The 19,071-nt window shown below is 45.3% G+C and overlaps 1 protein-coding gene across 3 annotated transcripts in view; it reads left to right on the plus strand.

Moving 5' to 3' along the window:
• LOC141094196 (uncharacterized) overlaps positions 1–19,071 on the plus strand; it is a 39,300-nt gene that overhangs the window by 13,321 nt on the left and 6,908 nt on the right. For 2 of the 3 annotated variants that reach the window (XM_073579960.1, XM_073579959.1), the window contains exons 6-10: positions 3,838–3,987; positions 4,117–4,296; positions 4,379–4,502; positions 4,586–4,683; positions 4,882–4,972. In XM_073579960.1, the coding sequence (XP_073436061.1) occupies positions 3,838–3,987; positions 4,117–4,296; positions 4,379–4,502; positions 4,586–4,683; positions 4,882–4,972 (643 nt within the window). The remainder of the gene's footprint in view (positions 1–3,837; positions 3,988–4,116; positions 4,297–4,378; positions 4,503–4,585; positions 4,684–4,881; positions 4,973–19,071) is intronic. The other variant, XM_073579961.1, reaches the window with a different exon arrangement.

Raw genomic sequence — 19,071 nt, forward strand, 5'->3', positions numbered from 1 at the left:
GGGGCCATGTAACCCATTGCCCCCCTCCCAGCTGCTGCATCCTCCGCGTCGGGCAAAAAAAAACCCTGATAGCCAAAACCCCTACCCTCCCCCCCTGCCCTATCCCACGCAGGCATACCCCTTTGCCAGTCTCCCTGATTACTAGCAGCAGCAGAAGCAGCAGCAGCCATAGGGTGGGCGAGTGTATGACTCTGCCACTCACCAGCCGCTCTGCGTTGGGAAGTCTGCACCGCTGAAGTCCCCACGCTCAGCCATGCAGCATGATGCACGCTGGGTGGTACTGCTGCTCCTGCGCTCCCGTCCCCGATTGCAGCCGCTGTGTGAGCGGATCCTCCTCTCCTGCTCCCGGGTGGAGGCGCCGTGGAAACCAGCCCCCGTGCTCCCTGACGTTCCCAACAAGCTGGGCCCGTTCCTGGCTGGGCACCAGCCGCACCTGCTCCCGGCTCCCTGGGGGCCATAGACGCACGTGTTGAGGGGGAAGCCGACACCTCCCCCCGCTGCAGGTCCCACCTCGACACAGGATTCCTCCCAGCTCTCGGTCCCCGTGCCCTAGGCCTGCGGCACGAGGCCCCAGCTGGAGGGTCCCCGGAGGGGCTCCTAACGGCGCTGAACCCGGGGGGTTACCTCTGGGCTGAGGCACTCTGGAGGCCTAGCTCTCCGAGGCCGTCGCCCTGGCTCTGAGGCTGAGTGGTCCCCCCTTCCTGCAACAGGCCTTGTAGGGAAGCCTGTAGCCATCCTGCGCCCCTGGAGCTCGCAGCCGCTCTCAGCTGCTGAAGGATCGCTTCAACGTCCATAATTTAAGGTAAGATCACAGCTTGTTACTAGTGTGATGGGGCACCTAAAATGGTTGCCCAACTCAAATGGCTACCCCTTCTTATAGTTCTCCCCCTACTTCCCCCCTTGTGACCCCCTCCTCCACCCCGAAGCCTCGTCCCCTTGCTATTATTCAAAACCTTTAATCCCTTCCTTACCAAAACCCCTTACATGTAACTTTACCTATAGTTCCCCTCAACCCTGTCATGTCGTCCTCCCTTCGATGGCCTGCGGCCCAGTACAGCCTCACTGGATTAGAGCCGATCGTAGATGTGACTTCTCCATCTGTCTGTGACTTTTACAATAATAAATGCGCCCGGGCCCGCACGTCAATAGTTAACAGTTGCCAACCAATTGGAGGCTGGCAGCTGACGTCAGCCGCAGCGTACATGTCGCCGGCGTCTGACGTCACTGTCGTTCGCCGCCGAGTGCGCGCTTCAGCTGCATGGAGGGAGATTCACTGCTGGAGTGTGGCCAGTTAAGGAGAACATTTTTTTTTGTTTTTGTTTCTCATTTTTATTGAAAGCGGAGCCAGCAACCCAGGGCAGAATGGAAATGGGGGGCTGGGGCACAATGTGAGACACAGGGGCACAATGTGAGACACAGGGGCAGAATGTGAGAGATGGGGGCAGAATGTGAGACATGGGGCAGAATGTGAGACACAGGAGGGGGCAGGATGGGAGAAACATGGTGCAGGATCATGGGGCAGGATGGATACAATGTAGACAGATGAGGCAGGATCGGGAGATCATATGGGGAAGAATGGATTCTCATGAGGGCAGGATGAGAGAACATATTACTGGAGCCAAGAATGAGACACACGGGGGGCCAGGGTGGGGGATATTATTACCATATGGGCTAATTAAGGGATACTATTACTGCAGTAATGTATTTATTTTATTTTTTTGAGGATACTGTTTTAAATGGGGGGAGGTCCTGTTACTGTGCAGAGTGACACTATGTTGCCTTTTTTTCTTCATCTGGTATAGTGTAGAAGTTGGGGAAAAAACGAAGTAATGTGTTCTGCAAGTGGAGCTCTAGATAACTGTGCTATTTAGAGTTTAGTGTCATCTGCAAATATTGAAATTCTACTCTCTATGCCCCCTACAAGGTCATTATTAAAATGTTAAAAAGAAGCAGCCCAATACTGACCCCTGTAGAACCCCACTGCGAACCGCGACCCAGTCCGAGTGTGCTCCATTAAAAACCACCCTTTGTTTCCTATACCTGAGCCAGCTCTTAACCCACTTACACATATTTTCCCCTATCCCCATTATTCTCATTTTATGTATCAACCTTTTGTGTGGTACTGTATCAAAAGCTTTTGAAAAGTCCATGTACACCACGCCCACTGCATTTCCTTGGTCCAGTCCAGAACTTACCTCTTCATAAAAGCTTATCAGATTAGTCTGACAGGAACGGTCCTTCATAAACCCATGTTGAATTTGGGTCATGAGGTTATTCTTCTTCAGATACTCCAGTATAGCATCTCTTAGAAAACCCTCCAGGATTTTACCCACAGTTGAGGTTAGGGGGTTAAACTGCCAGGATTTTTATTGCAGCCGCACCTGTGCCATCCCTGCGGTGTACATCTATGTTCTGGGGCCCAAAAGGGTTAACTTTTTTTAAACAATTGTTTATTGTGTGAAAAAATAAAATGTGTCTTCTGCTTTTTCCATGTTATTTTTCTTTTTACAAGAATTGTTGGAGCCAATTTTCTTTAGAAACATTTTTATATCTGCTTTATTTCTGGTGTTTTTCTCGTAATATAGGAAAGTCTAAGGCGAGAAATAAACCCCATAAATCGCTGTACATGGAGACTTTGGGATCAGATCATTTCTGTCCTTGGTGTTTGTGGGAACAAAAAATCTTTTATAAAAGCCTCAAACTTCTGTGTGTGAATCAGAGCTGAGATCTAACGTGATAGAAGATTACAGTGCGGGGAAGACGGGAAACATTCATATAGACGGCCGGTGGGGATGGAGGCAGTGACGGACTCTGGATAAATCTGTCTCTAGAGCCGTAGTAGAAGATGAAGATGTCGTCATCGTCCTCATCATGAAGTAGTTATTTCTTGTGTCACGTGTAATAAATAGCTCCTGCAGTATTGCTAATGCCGATTCCAGTGTCAGTAAGGCTAGTTTAACATTTGCGGGCGGAGGGCTGCGGACTTCCTTCGTGAAGCCCAGCCCCCTGCCGCGCCTCCTCCTGGTCAGCTCCGCTTATTTCTGCATGCGGCTTCATGCGGCCTGCGTAACCTATCTTTAACATTGGGTATGTAGGCAGTGCCGCAGTATGCGGAAGCCGCCCCCACATAAAATTCCAACATGATGCATTCTACGCGGGTCGCCGCGCCATCAAAACAACGCATGCGGCAGCATCCGCATACTGAGGCACGGCCTGCGTACTCAATGTTAAAGGTGGGGTACGCAAGAAGCATGCATAAGTAGGTGGAGCTGACTGGAGGAGGCGTGGCAGGGGCGGGGCTTCACAAGGGAAGTCCACAGCCCTCCATCCACAAATGTGAAACCAGCCTAAATGAGACGAGAATTAGCGTTATGGAAGAGGAGTCTATGAGAAACATATTCAGCTGCCGACTCCAAGGAAGAAACTGCTTGTTGTCTGTCGCCTAAAATATAATAATAATAATAATTTTTAATTTTTATATAGCGCTAACATATTCCGCAGCACTCTACAGTTTGCACACATTATCATCACTGTCCCTGATGGGGCTCACAATCTAAATTCCCTATCAGTATGTCTTTGGAATGTGGGAGGAAACCGGAGAACCCAGAGGAAATCCACGCATATACGGGGAGAACATACAAACTCCTTGCAGATGTTGTCCTTGGTGGATTTCGAACCCAGGACTCCAGCGCTATATAGGATTTACTAGTAGATGTAAAGAAGAAAACTAAATACTGTAAAATAATAAATCTCCTCATATGTTTCCCTTATTATCTCCAGTAATTGTATTATTACACAGGATTTTATGATGTTACATCGGCTCATCTTCTCATTCAGGTCTCTACAATATCGGGTCCTCTCAGTGAAGATCTTCTATATAAGAGAATTTTCCTGATTTACCCATCAAAGATGGATATGGACAGAGGCAAGATGGCGGAGAGGATATTACCCCTCACCCTAGAGATCCTCTTCCGGCTTACTGGAGAGGTGAGAGATCCTGATGACGTCACATTACATCATTCTTATCTATGGGAATAACAGATGGACAGAACTGGAGAGGTGAGGACTCTGGAAATGTCTGTAGTGAGATTTATTAATGTGTCTCTCCATAACCAGGATTACACAGTAGTGAAGAAGGCCTCTAGTGAGCGCTGCCAGGACCCTGTGTCTGAGGGATGGGGAAGACCCCTGAGCCCAATCACGGGGCCTCCACCTCACCCCCTGATACATGAGGACAACAATGACCAGAAGATCCTAGAACTCATCTACAAGATTATTGAGCTGCTGACTGGAGAGGTGACACTGCTGGGAATGCTGGGACATTATACAGTAACACTATGAAGGGATCAGGGGATGACAGTATCATTGTATGTGTCAGGTTCCTATACGGTGTCAGGATGTCGCTGTCTATTTCTCCATGGAGGAGTGGGAGTATTTAGAAGGACATAAAGATCTGTACAAGGACGTCATGATGGAGGTTCCCCAGCCCCTCACATCACCAGGTAATAGACAGGACTAAATACACACAGCCTATAATTATCTGTATGTAAAGAATGAATTCAGTCCCTGTATGTGTTTCCTCCAGATCTATCCAGTAAGAGGACAACACCAGAGAGATGTCCCCGTCCTCTTCTTCCACAGGACTGTAACCAAGAAGATCCCAATGTTCCTCAGGATCATCAGGTAGATGGAGAGAAGGTGTCATGAGATCTCCCCTATGATGTGTAGACGGCTGTGAAGGTCTTGTGCTCAGTCTTGTTTTATCCACCAGTATTATATGTTTTATACTTGTGTAATGAGAGCGGTGGAGATGGCAGGATTAGAGCTGATCATAGATGGGACTTCTCCATCTGTCTGTGACTTTTACAATATTTGTTTCAGAGTGAAGATCTGACCCATATTAATACTACAGAGACATATGTGAGGGGTGATGAGCGGAGTAAAGAGAAGATTCCTATATATGACTACCCAGGTGAGTAGTAACCACTAAATGCAGAGAAGTCACAGATTCTTCTCACAGGAAAGATATGTGTCTTTGTACCGTGTTAGCCAGTAGATACAAATATATTAGAAGATTGAGAGTCCTCAGCGGATGATTCCTTTTAATGGCTAACTGAAAAGATGGTAACAAATTGCAGCTTTTGAGACTACTCAGGTCTCTTCATCAGGCATAGACTAATACAAAATCTGAAGAATCACGTATTTATACACAGCACAGAAAGAAATAATTCAACAGATAAGACAAGTGACGTGAAGCAGAGCTATCATTATGGGAGAGTGATAAACAGTTGTGGCCATAAATATTGGAACAGTTCATAGATAAGGAGTGTGAATGTTTTATTCTGCTCTGATTGGGGTCTGGTTCTGTGTTGTGATGCCCCAACAAGGTCTGGGGAACAAATTCCTTAACTGATGTAAAAAGACATATATCCATGAAACACATTCATTCCTGCATTGAGATTCTTCTCAGTCACCGTCTGTGACTGCTTTGTCGGTGGTGTGGTCCGGCCGTATCACAATCGTGTGATCACCATTTTGCCTCTAGACCACAACATTCTCCTCCTCCCAAAACTGTTCAAATGACTTTGGGCATTGAAAGCCCTTTTCTATAGAACTTACAACCTGGAGGATCCATCTACCCCCTGGGAATAGAAGATGCTGACCGTTACCTGCCCAGGTCTGTAAACTACAAAGCCAAATGAGACCGTACGTAGAATATACTGACAAGTTAGAAAATCACTTGAAAAACAATATTAGCAATATTATTTTCTCTAATCTTCTGGTCAGGACCCATAGTAGCTCCCAATGGTCCACCATAAATGAGTACAACTCCAGTTTACTGTTGGAGTTCTCCCCTCATACATACGATGTTGTTGGGGATGTAACATAGAATAAAAAAATGTCTTTTTTTACCTGTTCATTCTGTATGATAGTTTCTGGTGGGATTGTCCTGCGTCACTTATGTGAGTCTGTAACTCCCTGATAGTCTTAAAAAAAGCTCCATCGCCTCTTCCAAATGCCTAAGATCTAAATGTAAAGTGAACCTGTCAGCAGGATTGTGCACAGTAACCTACAGACAGTGTCAGGTCGGCGCCGTTATACTGATTACATTGATACCTGGTGATGAAATAATAGTGTTGATATATTATTGTTGATAATGCCTATAATGTTGAGGCTTAGAAAAAAAAATTACATTCAGCAAAATAACACCGGCGGCGCCTGTCCAGTATCATCTATCTCTTACTTATAGATACTTATAGATGCTACTGCGCAGGCGCCGCCATCGCCGGTGACATTTTGCTGGATGTAATTTTTTTTCTAAGCCTCACATTAGCCACATTATTATAGGCATTATCGGCAATAATATCTATGCTATTATATGCATTATATAAAAATGGGGGGCAGGTCAGTGAGGGGTCACTGACCTGTCATTAGCCAATACAGATGCATATGTAATCAGAGCACCACATAAAGCCCCGCCCACAGCCCCACCCTGAAGCACGAGAATCTCATTAACTGAAAACTACAAATATAGATTAAACAACAACCACAAGATGGATTTCATCACCAGGTATCATTTTAATCAGTATAACGGCGCCGACCTGACAGTGTCTGTAGGTTACTGTGCACAATCCTGCTGACAGGTTCCCTTTAAGACATCTCAGCTCTGCACTATTATAGAAAGTTCTCTTTAAATGGCTAATATTTCTTCTTGAAACTCATCTGACAGAAAATATTGGACCTTACGATAGTTTAGATTGTGAAATCACTGAGACCCATATGCTAATTACCCCAGAGAGGTTTCACCACTAGTTACTCATTTATTACTGATGAAGACTATGGAGCTTGATCATTTCAGTAGATGTTATTGTCTATAGTCACAGTTTTTGACTACAGTAGTTAGTGCCCAAAATACTCTGATTTATCCTCTTCCTGGAGCCAGTTTTGTGTTCCTAATCAGGCCCCATTTTTAAAATCTGCCGTGTGTCACTTTATGTGGTGATAACTTTGGAATTCTTCACAAAGGATAATAGAAAACAAATGGATCTTACAAATTATTTTCCAACTTCGCACAATACCCTATATACGATTGTACACTACTGTCTGGGCACATGGCAGTGTTCAGAAGGGAAGGAGCGCCATTTAGCTATTTGACTGCAGATCTTGCTGGAATAGTTTGCAGATAGGACCGCCATCAGGGCATTACTGCCTTGATTGGCGTATGGGGCCCGGTGGGCAGAGGGAGCTCGCATCGGGCCCCGTCTCATCTGCTCACTGGGCCCTACCGGCAGGCTAAACCGGGCTCTAGTGGCAGTTCAACACCATTGATGCCCGGGCTCGCACGTCAATAGTTAACAGCTGCCAGCCGCAGCACACATGTCGCCAGTATCTGACGTCACTGTCGTTTGCCGCCGAGTGCGTGCTGCAGGAGCGTGGCCAGGTAAGGAGAACGTGTTTTTTTTTGTTTTTGTTTATTTTTATTGAAAGCGGCACCTGCAACCTGGGGGCAGAATGTGAGACACGGGGGGAGAATATGAGACAGGGGCAGAATGTGAGACACGAGCAGAATGGCATGGGGCAGAATGGACATGAGGCAGAATGTGAGACATGGGGGCAGAATGTGATACACGGGGGCAGAATGGACATGTGGCTGGGGCAGAATCTGAGACACAGGGGCAGAATGTGAGACATGGGCAGATGGACATGGGGCAGAATGTGAGACACGGGCAGAATGGACACGGGGCAGAATGTGAGACACGGGGCTGAATGGACACGGGGCTGAATGGACACGGGGCTGAATGGACATGGGGCAGAATATGAGACATGGGGGCATAATGTGAGACATATGGGCTGGGGCAGAATATGAGACATGGGGGCAGAATGTGATACATGGGGTAGAATGTGAGACATGGGGGCAGAATAGATGTGGGGCAGAATGTGAGGCATGAGGGCAGAATGTGAGACATGGGCAGAATGGACATCAGGCAGAATGTGAGGCTTGGGGGCAGAATGTGAGATACGGGCACAATGGACATGGGGCAGAATGTGAGACATGGGGGCAGAATGTGAGGCACGGGGGCAGAACCGACATGGGGCAGAATATGAGACATGGGGGGCATTATGTGAGACACGGGGGCTGTTGTGAATTCTCTTTCTGGGATCCCTCTGGTGGTTACTAAAGGTAGTGGAGCTGGTCAGATTGACAGAGGCTTGCCCCCTGATAATGATGATGACGATTGGAGATCTGGGGTTTCTGACTGGTGTATTTAAGACAGCTGACTTCCTTTAACCCCTTTCTGCCATATGACGTACTATCCCGTCCTTGTGCCCTGGGACTTAATCCCCAGGGACGGGATAGTACGTCATAGCGATCAGCGGCGCCCACGTGGTGAGCGCCGCTGATCGCGGCCGGGTGTCAGCTGATTATCACAGCTGACACCCGGCACAATGTGTCAGGGGCTGCTGCGGGGGGGCTCTTTCTCTACCTTCGGGGGCCTGTAGGGAGCTGACTTCCTCACTGCCTGCAAAGCGCAGGCATGAGGAAGTCTGCGTCTATGCCTGTGACAGATCAGTGATCTGTCACAAGATAGTGATGTCCCACCTGGGACAATATAATAAAGTTAAAAAGAAAAAAAAAAGTGTAAAAATAATTTTAAAAAATCGCTAAATATATTAGTAAAAAAAAAAAAATATTCCCCAATAAATTCATTTTTTGAAAATAAAAAAAAAACCAAAACAATAAAAGTACACATATTTGGTATCGCCGCGTCCGTAACTACCCACCCTATAAAACTGTCCCATTAGTTAACCCCTTTAGCGTACCCCTTAAAAAATAAAAATAAAAAACGAAGCAAAAAATGATTTATTATCATACCACTGAACAAAAAGTGCAATAACGTGCGATCAAAAAGACGGATATAATTATCCATGGTACCGCTGAAAACGACAGCTTGTCCCGCAAAAAACGAGCTGCCATACAGCATCATCCGCAAAAAAATAAAAAAGTTATAGCTCACAGAATAAAGCGATGCAGAAATAATTAATTTTTATATAAAATAGTTTTCATTGCATGAAACCGACAAAACATAAAAAAAGACCTAAATGAGGTATCGCTGTAACCGTACTGACCCGAAGAATAAAACCGCTTTATCAATTTTACCGCACGTGGAACGGTGTAAACGCACCCCCCCAAAAGAAATTCATGAAACGCTGGTTTTTGTTCATTCTGCGTCCCAAAATTTGGAATAAAAAGCGAAGAAAAATGTCACGTGCCTGAACATGGTACCAATAAAAACGTGAACTTGTCCCGCAAACAATAAGACCTCACATGACTCAGTGGGTCAAAATACGGAAAAATTATAGCTCTCAATATGTGGTGATGCAAAAACTATTTTTACAATAAAAAGCGTCTTTTAGCGTGCGACAGCTGCCAAACATAAAAACCCTCCATATATTGTAAATCAAACCCCCCGTTATCACCCCCTTAGTTAGGGAAAAATAATAAAACTAAAAGAAAATGTATTTATTTCCATTTTCCCATTAGGGTTAGGGATAGGGTTAGGGCTAGGGTTAGGGCTAGGGCTAGAGTTAGGGCTGAGATTAGGGTTAGGGGTGTGTTGGGGTTAGGGTTGGAGTTAGAATTGGGGGTTTCCACTGTTTGGGCACATCAGGTGCTCTCCAAATGCAACATGGCGTCTGATCTCAATTCCAGCCAATTCTGCGTTGAAAAAGTCAAATGGTGCTCCTTCCCTTCCAAGCTCTGCCATGCGCCCAAACAGTGTTTTACCCCCACATATAGGGTATCAGCATACTCAGGACAAATTGCAAAACAACTTTTGGGGTCCAGTTTCTCCTGTTACCCTTAGGAAAATAAAAAATTGGGGGCAAAAATATCATTTTTGTGGAAAAAAATTATTTTTTTATTTTCACGCCCAGGCGTTATAAACTTCTGTTAAGCACTTGGGGGTTTAAAGTGCTCACCACACATCTAGATAAGTTCCGTGGGGGGACTAGTTTCCAAAATGGGGTCACTTGTGGGGAGTTTCAATATTTTAGGCACATCAGTGGCTCTCCAAACGCACATGACACCCGCAGACCATTCCGTCAAAGTCTGCATTCCAACACGTCACTACTTCCCTGCCGAGCCCCGACGTGTGCCCAAACAGTAGTTTTCTCCCACATATGAGGTATCAGCGTACTCAGGACAAATTGGACAACAACTTTTGGGGTCCAATTTCTCCTGTTACCCTTGGGAAAATAAAAAAATTGGAGACTAACTGATCATGTTTGTGAAAAAAATATTATTTTTTTATTTTCATGCCCGGGCATTATAAACTTCTGTGAAGCCCTTGGGGGTTCAAAGTGCTCACCACATATCTAGATAAGTTCCTTAGGGGATCTAGTTTCCAAAATGGGGTCAGTTGTGGGGGGTTTCCACTGTTTAGGTACATTAGGGGCTCTCCAAAGGCAGCATGACACCTGCAGACCATTCCATCATAGTCTGCATTCCAAAACATCCCTACTTCCCTTCCGAGCCCCGACGTGTGCCCATACAGTAGTTTTCTCCCACATATGGGGTGTCATCGTACTCAGGACAAATTGGACAACAACTTTTGGGGTCCAATTTCTCCTGTTACCCTTGGGAAAATAAAAAAATGGGGACTAAAAGATCATGTTTGTTGAAAAAATACGATATTTTTATTTTCACGCCCGGTCGCTATAAACTTCTGTGAAGCACTGGGGGGTTCAAAGTGCTCACCACACATGTAGATATGTTCTTTAGGGGGTCTAGTTTCCAAAATGGGGTCACTTGTGGGGAGTTTCAATATTTTAGGCACATCAGGGGCTCTCCAAACGCACATGACACCCGCAGACCATTCCATCAAAGTCTGCATTCCAAAACGTCGCTACTTCCCTTCCGAGCCCCAACGTGTGCCCCTACAGTAGTTTTTTCCCATATATGGGGTGTCAGCGTACTCAGGACAAATTGGACAACAAGTTTTGGGGTCCAATTTCTCCTGTTACCCTTAGTAAAATAAAAAAATTGGAGACTAATTGATCATGTTTGTGGAAAAAATACGCTTTTTTTATTTTCATGCCCGGGCGTTATAAACTTCTGTGAAGCCCTTGGGGGTTCAAAGTTCTCACCACACATCTAGATAAGTTCCTTGGGGGGTCTAGTTTCCAAAATGGTGTCAATTGTGGGGGGTTTCCACTGTTTTGCTACATCAGGGGTTTTCCAATCGCGATATGGTGTCCGATCTCAATTCCAGCCAAAAACGTCAAATGGCGCTGCTTCCCTTCCGAGCTCTGTCATGCGCCCAAATAGTCATTTACACCCACATATGGGGTATCAGCGTACTCAGGACAAATTGCACAATAACTTTTAGGGTCCTGTTACCCTTGGGAAAATAAAAATTGGGGGTGAAAAGATAATTTTTGTGGAAAAAATATGATTTTTTAATTGTACCACTGTACGTTATAAACTTCTGTGAAGCCCTTGTGGGTTCAAAGTTCTCACCACATATCTAGATAAGTTCCTTGGGGGGTCTAGTTTCCAAAATGTGGTCACTTGTGGGGGGTTTCCACTGTTTAGGTACATCAGGGGCTCTCCAAACGCGACATGGTGTACGATCTGAATTCCAGCCAATTTTGCATTGAAAAAGTCAAATGGCGCTCCTTCCCTTCTGAGGTCTGCCATGCGCTGAAACAGCGGTTCCCCCCCACATATCAGGTATCCGCGTACTCAGGACAAATTGCACAATAACTTTTGCAGTCCAATTTCTCCTGTTACCCTTGGTAAAATAAAAAAAATGAACCTGAAGTATTTTCTTTGTTCATTTTTTTTAAATATTCAAAAAATTCCTGTACGCACCTAAAGGGTTAATAAACTTCTTGAATGTGGTTTTGAGCACCGTAAGGGGTGCAGTTTTTAGAATGGTGTCACTTTTGGGTATTTTCTATCATATAGACCCCTCAAAGTGGCTTCAAATGTGATGTGGTCCGTAAAAATAAAATGGTGTTGCAAAAATGAGAAATCGCTGGTCAATTTTTAACCCTTATAACTTCCTAACAAAAAAAAATTTTGGCTCCAAAATTGTGCTGATGTAAAGTAAACATGTGGGAAATGTTACGTATCAAGTTTTTTGTGTGCCATATCTCTGTGATATAAGGGCATAAAAATTCAAAGTTGGAAAATTGCGAAATTTTCAAAATTTCCGCCAAATTTCAATTTTTTTCACAAATAAATGCAAGTTATATGAATGAAATTTTACCACTAACATGAAATACAATATGTCACGAGAAATCATTGTCAGAATCCCCGAGATCCATGGAAGCGTTTCAGAGTTATTACCTCATAAAGGGACAGTGGTCAGAATTGTAAAAATTGGCCCGGTCATGAACGTGCAAACCACCCTTGGGGCTTAAGGGGTTAATCCCTGCTGGTGATTGTCTCCCTGTGCCTTCTGATGTCTGATGTCTCCTGCTCTGTTCCTGCATGGTTCAGCTAAGTGGCTAATTTGCTAAACTTTTTGCATTTGATCTGGTTTTGTCTATCTCTGCTTTGTGTGGGCCAGCTTGCTCCTTCTGGGGCCTGTGCTGGATCACTGCCCATATGTTACTGCTTGTGTCAGTTTGTTTTGTCCCCTGTCATATTGGTCTCTTTTTGCTTTGCTTTCAGTATGTACTAGAGTGCTGATATAGTGGGGGTGAAGTCGTGTGACTTCAGTGTTTTTTGGGCATCAGACGTGTTGGAGTTTTCAGGGTTTTTGCGTGATTGCAGACAGTGTCTTTCCTTTCCTGTCCTTTCTAGTCAGTTTGGGCCCCATCATTTGCTCAGTCTATTTTTCTGCCTGCGTATGTGTTTTCATCTTATTTCACTGACAATATATGTTTGGGGGCTGTCTATTCCTTTGGGGTCTGCTCTGGAGCAGTTTAGATTTCACCTTTCTTGCTTTAGGCTGAGTTAGTTCTCCGGCGATGCCGAGGCATCTAGGGCATCGTAAGTACGCTCCACGGCTACTGGTAGTTGTGTGGATAGGATCAGTGGTCAGCAATCCGCTTAGTTTCCAACCTCTCTGGTTTTCTGTGGCTTGGCCTGGTCCTGTTATCCTCCTCGGTGACCCATTCATAACAGGGGGCATTATGGACATGGGGCAGAATGTGTGACACGGGCAGAATGTGAGACACGAGGGTAGAATGGACACGGGGCAGAATGTGACAGTGAAACACAGGAGGTGGCAGAATGTGAGACACAGGAGGGGGCAGGATGGGAGAAACATGATACAGGATCATGAGGCAGGATGGATACAATGTAGACAGATGGGGCAGAATGGATGAGGGCATGGCTGGAGCCAGGAATGAGACACACGGGGGCCAGGATGGGGGATATTATTACCATAGGGGCTAATTAAGGGATACTATTACTGCAGTAATGTATTTATTTTATTTTTTTGAGGATACTGTTTTAAATGGGGGGGAGGTCCTGTTACTGTGCAGAGTGACACTGTGTCGCCTTTATTTCCTCATCTGGTGTAGTGTAGAAGTTGGGAAAAATTAAGTAATGTGTTCTGCAAGTGGAGCTCTAGATAACTGTGTAATTTCCTGCAGAGACGAGCCCTGGCTGGAAGATGTAATGGCGGTCTGTGAAAGATGAAAAGCAAAGATAAAGGACTTCACCTAGAGAAGTCACTGATGAGTCAGTGTGCTACCTGTACACTGACACTATACACTATATACAGAGGTCCTGTGTATAATGTCACCGGTGATCACTGTATTACCTGTACATTGACACTGCACACTAAGTACAGATCTCCTTTGTATAATGGCACTTATGGTGATAGTATTATGTTTTTTTATTAATGATCAGTATTGTAGTATTCAGTCACCATGTGGTGGTAATATGTGGTCTGGCTATGGAGCGGTGGTATTTGTCCCAGGTATGTGCTATTATTCTGTCACTGTGGTGGTAATGTGGTCTGGCCATGGTGTGGCTGTATTTGTCCCTTGTATGTGCTATTATTCTGTCACTGTTGTGGTTGTTGTGAGTTCATTTTCCCCTTCGTCACTGAGGTCTGGTGAACTCCCTATTCTGGTGAAGGAAGGAAGTGAGCCTGATTATCAGGCACCTGAGCCTAATGATGATGACTGGCTGAGTGGAGTCACTGACTGGATATAAGGCTGCCGACGCCCTTCTGCCCTGCGGGTGATTTCTCTGTGGACTTCTAGGACACCAGTCTGATTCCTGCTCCTCTAAAGCTAAGTTTTCTGCTTTGCCTTTTTGCATTTGTGTTTTGTTTTTTGCCTTGCTGTTTGGATTCTGCCATTCCCTGCTGGGGTGAGCTGAATCTCCTTTTGCCGGCTGCTCTGTCTTCAGAATATTCCTGAGTACTGACATAGTCTTTTTGAAGCCTAGCGTCTTCAGGGCCTTTTTTACTGTCAGTCTGTTGGCTCTTATTTTCATAGGGTTTTTCACGGATTGCAGACAGCAGCCTTCCTGTCCTTTCCTATCTAGTTAGCTTGGGCCCCGTCTTTGCTCAGTCTATCTTTCTGTCTGTGTTGTGTTCTTTCTTCTTGCTTCACCGTCATTATATGTGGGGGGCTGCCTTTTGCTTTGGGGTCTGCTCTGGGGCAGTTTAGATTTCCCTTTCTGTCTTTAGGCTATCTAGTCCTCCGGCTGTGATCGAGGGGTCTAGGGCATCGTAGGAACCCCCCACGGCTACTGCTAGTTGTGTTGATAGGTTCAGGGGTCTGCAATCCGATAGCTGCCAACCTCTCTGGTTTTCTGGACTTAGCATACATTTCTGTTTTTGCCTCCTGCGGTGACTCAATCATAACAGAATCACCCGCCATACCGCAGATCCTAGGGTACTCAATAGCAGGAAAGAATTGTGTTTAAAAAAAAAAAAAAAAAGAGTGTGTACATTCTTTCCTCTATATCTCTGAGGCCGTAGGGGGAATTTTTTTTCTCTCAATGGAGATAAAGCAATTATCTGATGGTGTGGAGCAGCTCGCTGCGGAAGTGCGGGGAATTTCCGCCTATCTTGCTCGTTCGCATGCTGTTGAACCAAAGATCCCTATACCTGATGTATTTTTTGGGGATCGATCTAAATTTTTGAGTTTCAAAAATAATTGTAAATTATTTTTTGTCTTGAAGCCTAACTCGTCAGGGAGCTCCGCGCAGCAGGTTAAAATTGTCAACTCTTTGCTGTGTGGCGATCCCCAGGATTGGGCGTTTTCTTTGAAACCAGATGATCCTATTCTGACTAATGTGAATGCATTCTTTCAAGCCTTGGGGTTGTTGTATGACGAACCTAATGCTATTGATCAGGCTGAAAAGACCCTGTTGGCATTGAACCAGGGTCGAGATTCTGCAGAGTTGTAGTGTCAAAAGTTCCAAAAGTGGGCGGTCCTTACTACCTGGAATGATAATGCCTTGGCTGCTCTCTTTCGGAAGGGTTTGTCAGAAGCTGTAAAAGATACTATGGTGGGATTTCCTGTTCCCTCTAGTCTGGACGATTCTATGTCATTAGCCATTCAGGTTGATCGGCGTTAACGTGAACGCAGGATTGCACGAGAGGTGTTGCCACCGGTTGAACAGACGTCTGAACCTATGCAATGTGATAGAGTTTTGTCTAAGGCGCAACGTCAGGAGTTCAGAAGGCGTAATAAGCTGTGTTTTTTCTGTGGAGATGCCTCGCATATTATTTCTGTTTGTCCTAAACGAGAGAAACGCTTTGCACACACGTTTTCTGTTGGTGGTGTTCAACCTAAGTTTCTTCTGGCAATTACTCTGATCTGCTCCCTGTCCACATTTTCCGCCAAGGCTTTTGTGGATTCGGGAGCAGCGCTAAACCTAATGGACTTGGATTTTGCTAAACGTTGTGGTTTTCCGATGACACCTCTGCAGACGCCTATCACTTTGAGGGGGATTGATGCTACTCCTTTGGCGAAAAATAAACCTCAGTTTTGGACCCAGGTGGTCATGCGGGTCGCCCCAGACCATCAAGAAAATTGCAGATTTTTGGTGTTGCATGGTCTGCATGATGCCGTTGTTCTGGCGTTTCCCTGGTTGCAAATTCATAATCCAGTTTTGGATTGGAAATCTGTGTCTGTGGTGAGTTGGGGTTGTCGGTGTGCCTTTAGTGAGGCTCCGGTTTTTTCCACCTCTCCTCAGTCGCATGATGTTCCTGACTATTTGGCGGACTTTTATGATGTATTTAGTGAGAATGAGTCTGCGTCCTTGCCTCCTCATAGGAGTTATGACTGTGCAATTGAACTGAGCCCGGGGTGTAAATTTCCCAAGGGTCGGCTCTTCAATTTATCTGTACCCGAGCACGAGGCTATGCGGTCCTATATTAAGGAGGCATTGGAGAAGGGTCATATTAGACCATCTTCTTCACCCTTAGGTGCCGGTTTTTTTTTGTGGCCAAAAAGGATGGTTCTTTAAGGCCTTGTATTGATTATCGTGCCCTCAGCAAAATTACTATTAAATATCAGTATCCGTTACCCCTGATTTCGGATCTATTCTCTAGAGTTAGAGGTGCTTGCTGGTTTACCAAGCTTGACCTCAGGGGGGCGTATAATCTTATCCGCATTAAGCAGGGGGATGAATGGAAGACGGCGTTTAATACTCCGGATGGACATTTTGAGTACCTGGTGATGCCTTTTGGGCTCACTAATGCCCCTTCTGTCTTCCAGTGCTTCATGAGCAATATTTTCCGAGACTTTGTCGATAAATTTTTGATTATCTATCTGGATGATATTTTGATCTTCTCCAAGGATTGGGATTCTCATGTGGAACATATTCGGACTGTGTTCCGGATCTTGAGGGAGAATTCCCTGTATGTCAAAGGATCGAAATGCCTTTTTGGAGTACAGAGGATTTCATTTTTGGGATTTATTTTGTCTCCGTCAACTATTGAAATGGATCCGGCCAAGGTACAGGCCATTTATGATTGGGTTCAGCCCACTTCTTTGAAGGCTCTCCAGAAGTTTTTGGGTTTTGCTAATTTTTATCGGAAATTTATAGCAAAATTTTCTAGTATTGCCAAGCCATTGACTGATCTGACTAAGAAGGGTGCTGATGTGTTGAATTGGTCTCCGGAGGCTGTTGCTTCCTTTCAGGAGCTGAAGCGGAGATTTATCTCCGCCCCGGTTTTGCGGCAACCTGATGTCTCACTCCCGTTCCAGGTAGAGGTGGATGCTTCTGAGATTGGTGCAGGAGCTGTTTTGTCCCAAAAGGATCCTGTAACATCTAAAATGAATCCCTGTGCTTTCTTTTCCCGAAAGTTCTCTCCATCTGAACCTAACTATGATGTGGGGAATCGGGAACTGTTGGCCATGAAATGGGCATTTGAGGAGTGGAGACATTGGTTGGAGGGAGCTAAACATCAAGTTGTGGTCCTCACTGACCACAAGAATTTGATTTACCTAGAGTTGGCTAAACGCTTGAACCCTAGACAGGCTAGGTGGGCCTTGTTTTTTACACGTTTTGATTTTGTGGTCTCTTTTCTTCCTGGAACTAAGAATGTCAAGGCAGATGCCCTCTCTAGGAGCTTCATTGCTGATTCTCCTGTGGTGACCAAGCCTGCTACCATCTTAGGCGAAGGGGTAGTTCTTTCTGCCATCTCGCCCGATTTGAGACTTGCTCTGCAAGAGTTCCAGGAGGACAAACCTGAGCGTTGTCCCAGTGGAAAGTTGTATGTTCCTGACCAGTGGAAGAAGAGAGTGATGTCTGAAGTTCATTGCTCTGCATTGGCTGGTCATCCAGGTATTTTTGGTACTAGAGATCTGGTGAGTCGCTCTTTTTGGTGGCCCACCTTGTCTCATGATGTCAGGAATTTTGTGCAGTCCTGTGGGACTTGCTCCCGGTCTAAATCTTGTTCTCGCTCTAGTGGGTTGTTGATGCCTTTGCCGGTCCCCAGGAGGCCATGGACCCATATTTCTATGGATTTCATCTCTGATATGCCGGTCTCTCAAAGAATGACTGTTATTTGGGTGATTTGTGATAGGTTCTCTAAGATGGTTCATCTTGTACCACTCCCTATGTTGCCGTCTTCCTCTGAGTTGGTGCCCCTGTTTTTGCAACAGGTGGTTCGCTTGCATGGGATTCCTGAGAACATTGTATCTGACAGAGGAGTTCCGTTTGTGTCTAGATTTTGGAGGACTTTCTGTTCCAAGCTGGGAATTCAATTGTCCTTCTCCTCTGCTTTTCAACCTCAGACCAATGGGCAGACAGAGAGAACAAACTAGACCTTGGAGTCGTATTTGAGATGTTTTATTTCCGCTGATCAGGATGATTGGGTTTCATTTTTGCCCTTGGCCGAATTTGCTTTAAATAATAGAGCTAGTTCTGCCACTTTGATGTCACCTTTTTTTTGTAACTTTGGGTTTCATCCTCGATTTTCTTCAGGGCAGGTGGAGCCTTCTGCCTGCCCAGGTGTTGACACTATGGTGGAGAGAATGCACCAGATCTGGGACCAAGTGGTGGATAAGTTATCTCTCTCCCAGGAAAAGGCCCAGCGGTTTTCCAATCGACATAGGACCATTGGTCCCCAGTTTAAGATTGGTGATATGGTGTGGTTATCATCAAAAAATATTGCTATGAAGGTGGCTTCTCCTAAGTTTAAGCCTAGATTTATTGGACCTTACAAGACTTTGGAGATTATTAATCCGGTCTCTTTTCGTTTAGCTCTTCCTGTCACATTTAAAATCCATAATGTGTTCCATAAGTCCTTGTTGAAGAGGTTTGTTGAACCAGTTGTTCCTGGGGTGGCACCTCCGGACCCTGTATTGGTTGAAGGTAACATGGAATATGAGGTAGAGAAAATACTGGATTCCCGTCTGGCTAGACGGAGACTCCAGTATTTGGTTAAGTGGAAGAGTTATGGTCAGGAGGATAATTCCTGGGTCTCTGCCTCTGATATTCATGCCAAAAGATTGGTGCGTGCCTTTCATCGGGTTCACCCTGATCGCCCTGGTGGCATGGTTGAGGGTTTGGTGACCCCTCCTCAAGGGGGAGGTACTGTTGTGAGTTCATTTTCCCCTTCGTCACTGAGGTCTGGTGAA

The sequence above is a fragment of the Dendrobates tinctorius genome, unplaced genomic scaffold (genome assembly GCF_039654945.1).
Source record: "Dendrobates tinctorius isolate UK_male_01 unplaced genomic scaffold, ASM3965494v1 ptg000063l, whole genome shotgun sequence".
Lineage (NCBI taxonomy): Eukaryota > Metazoa > Chordata > Amphibia > Anura > Dendrobatidae > Dendrobates > Dendrobates tinctorius.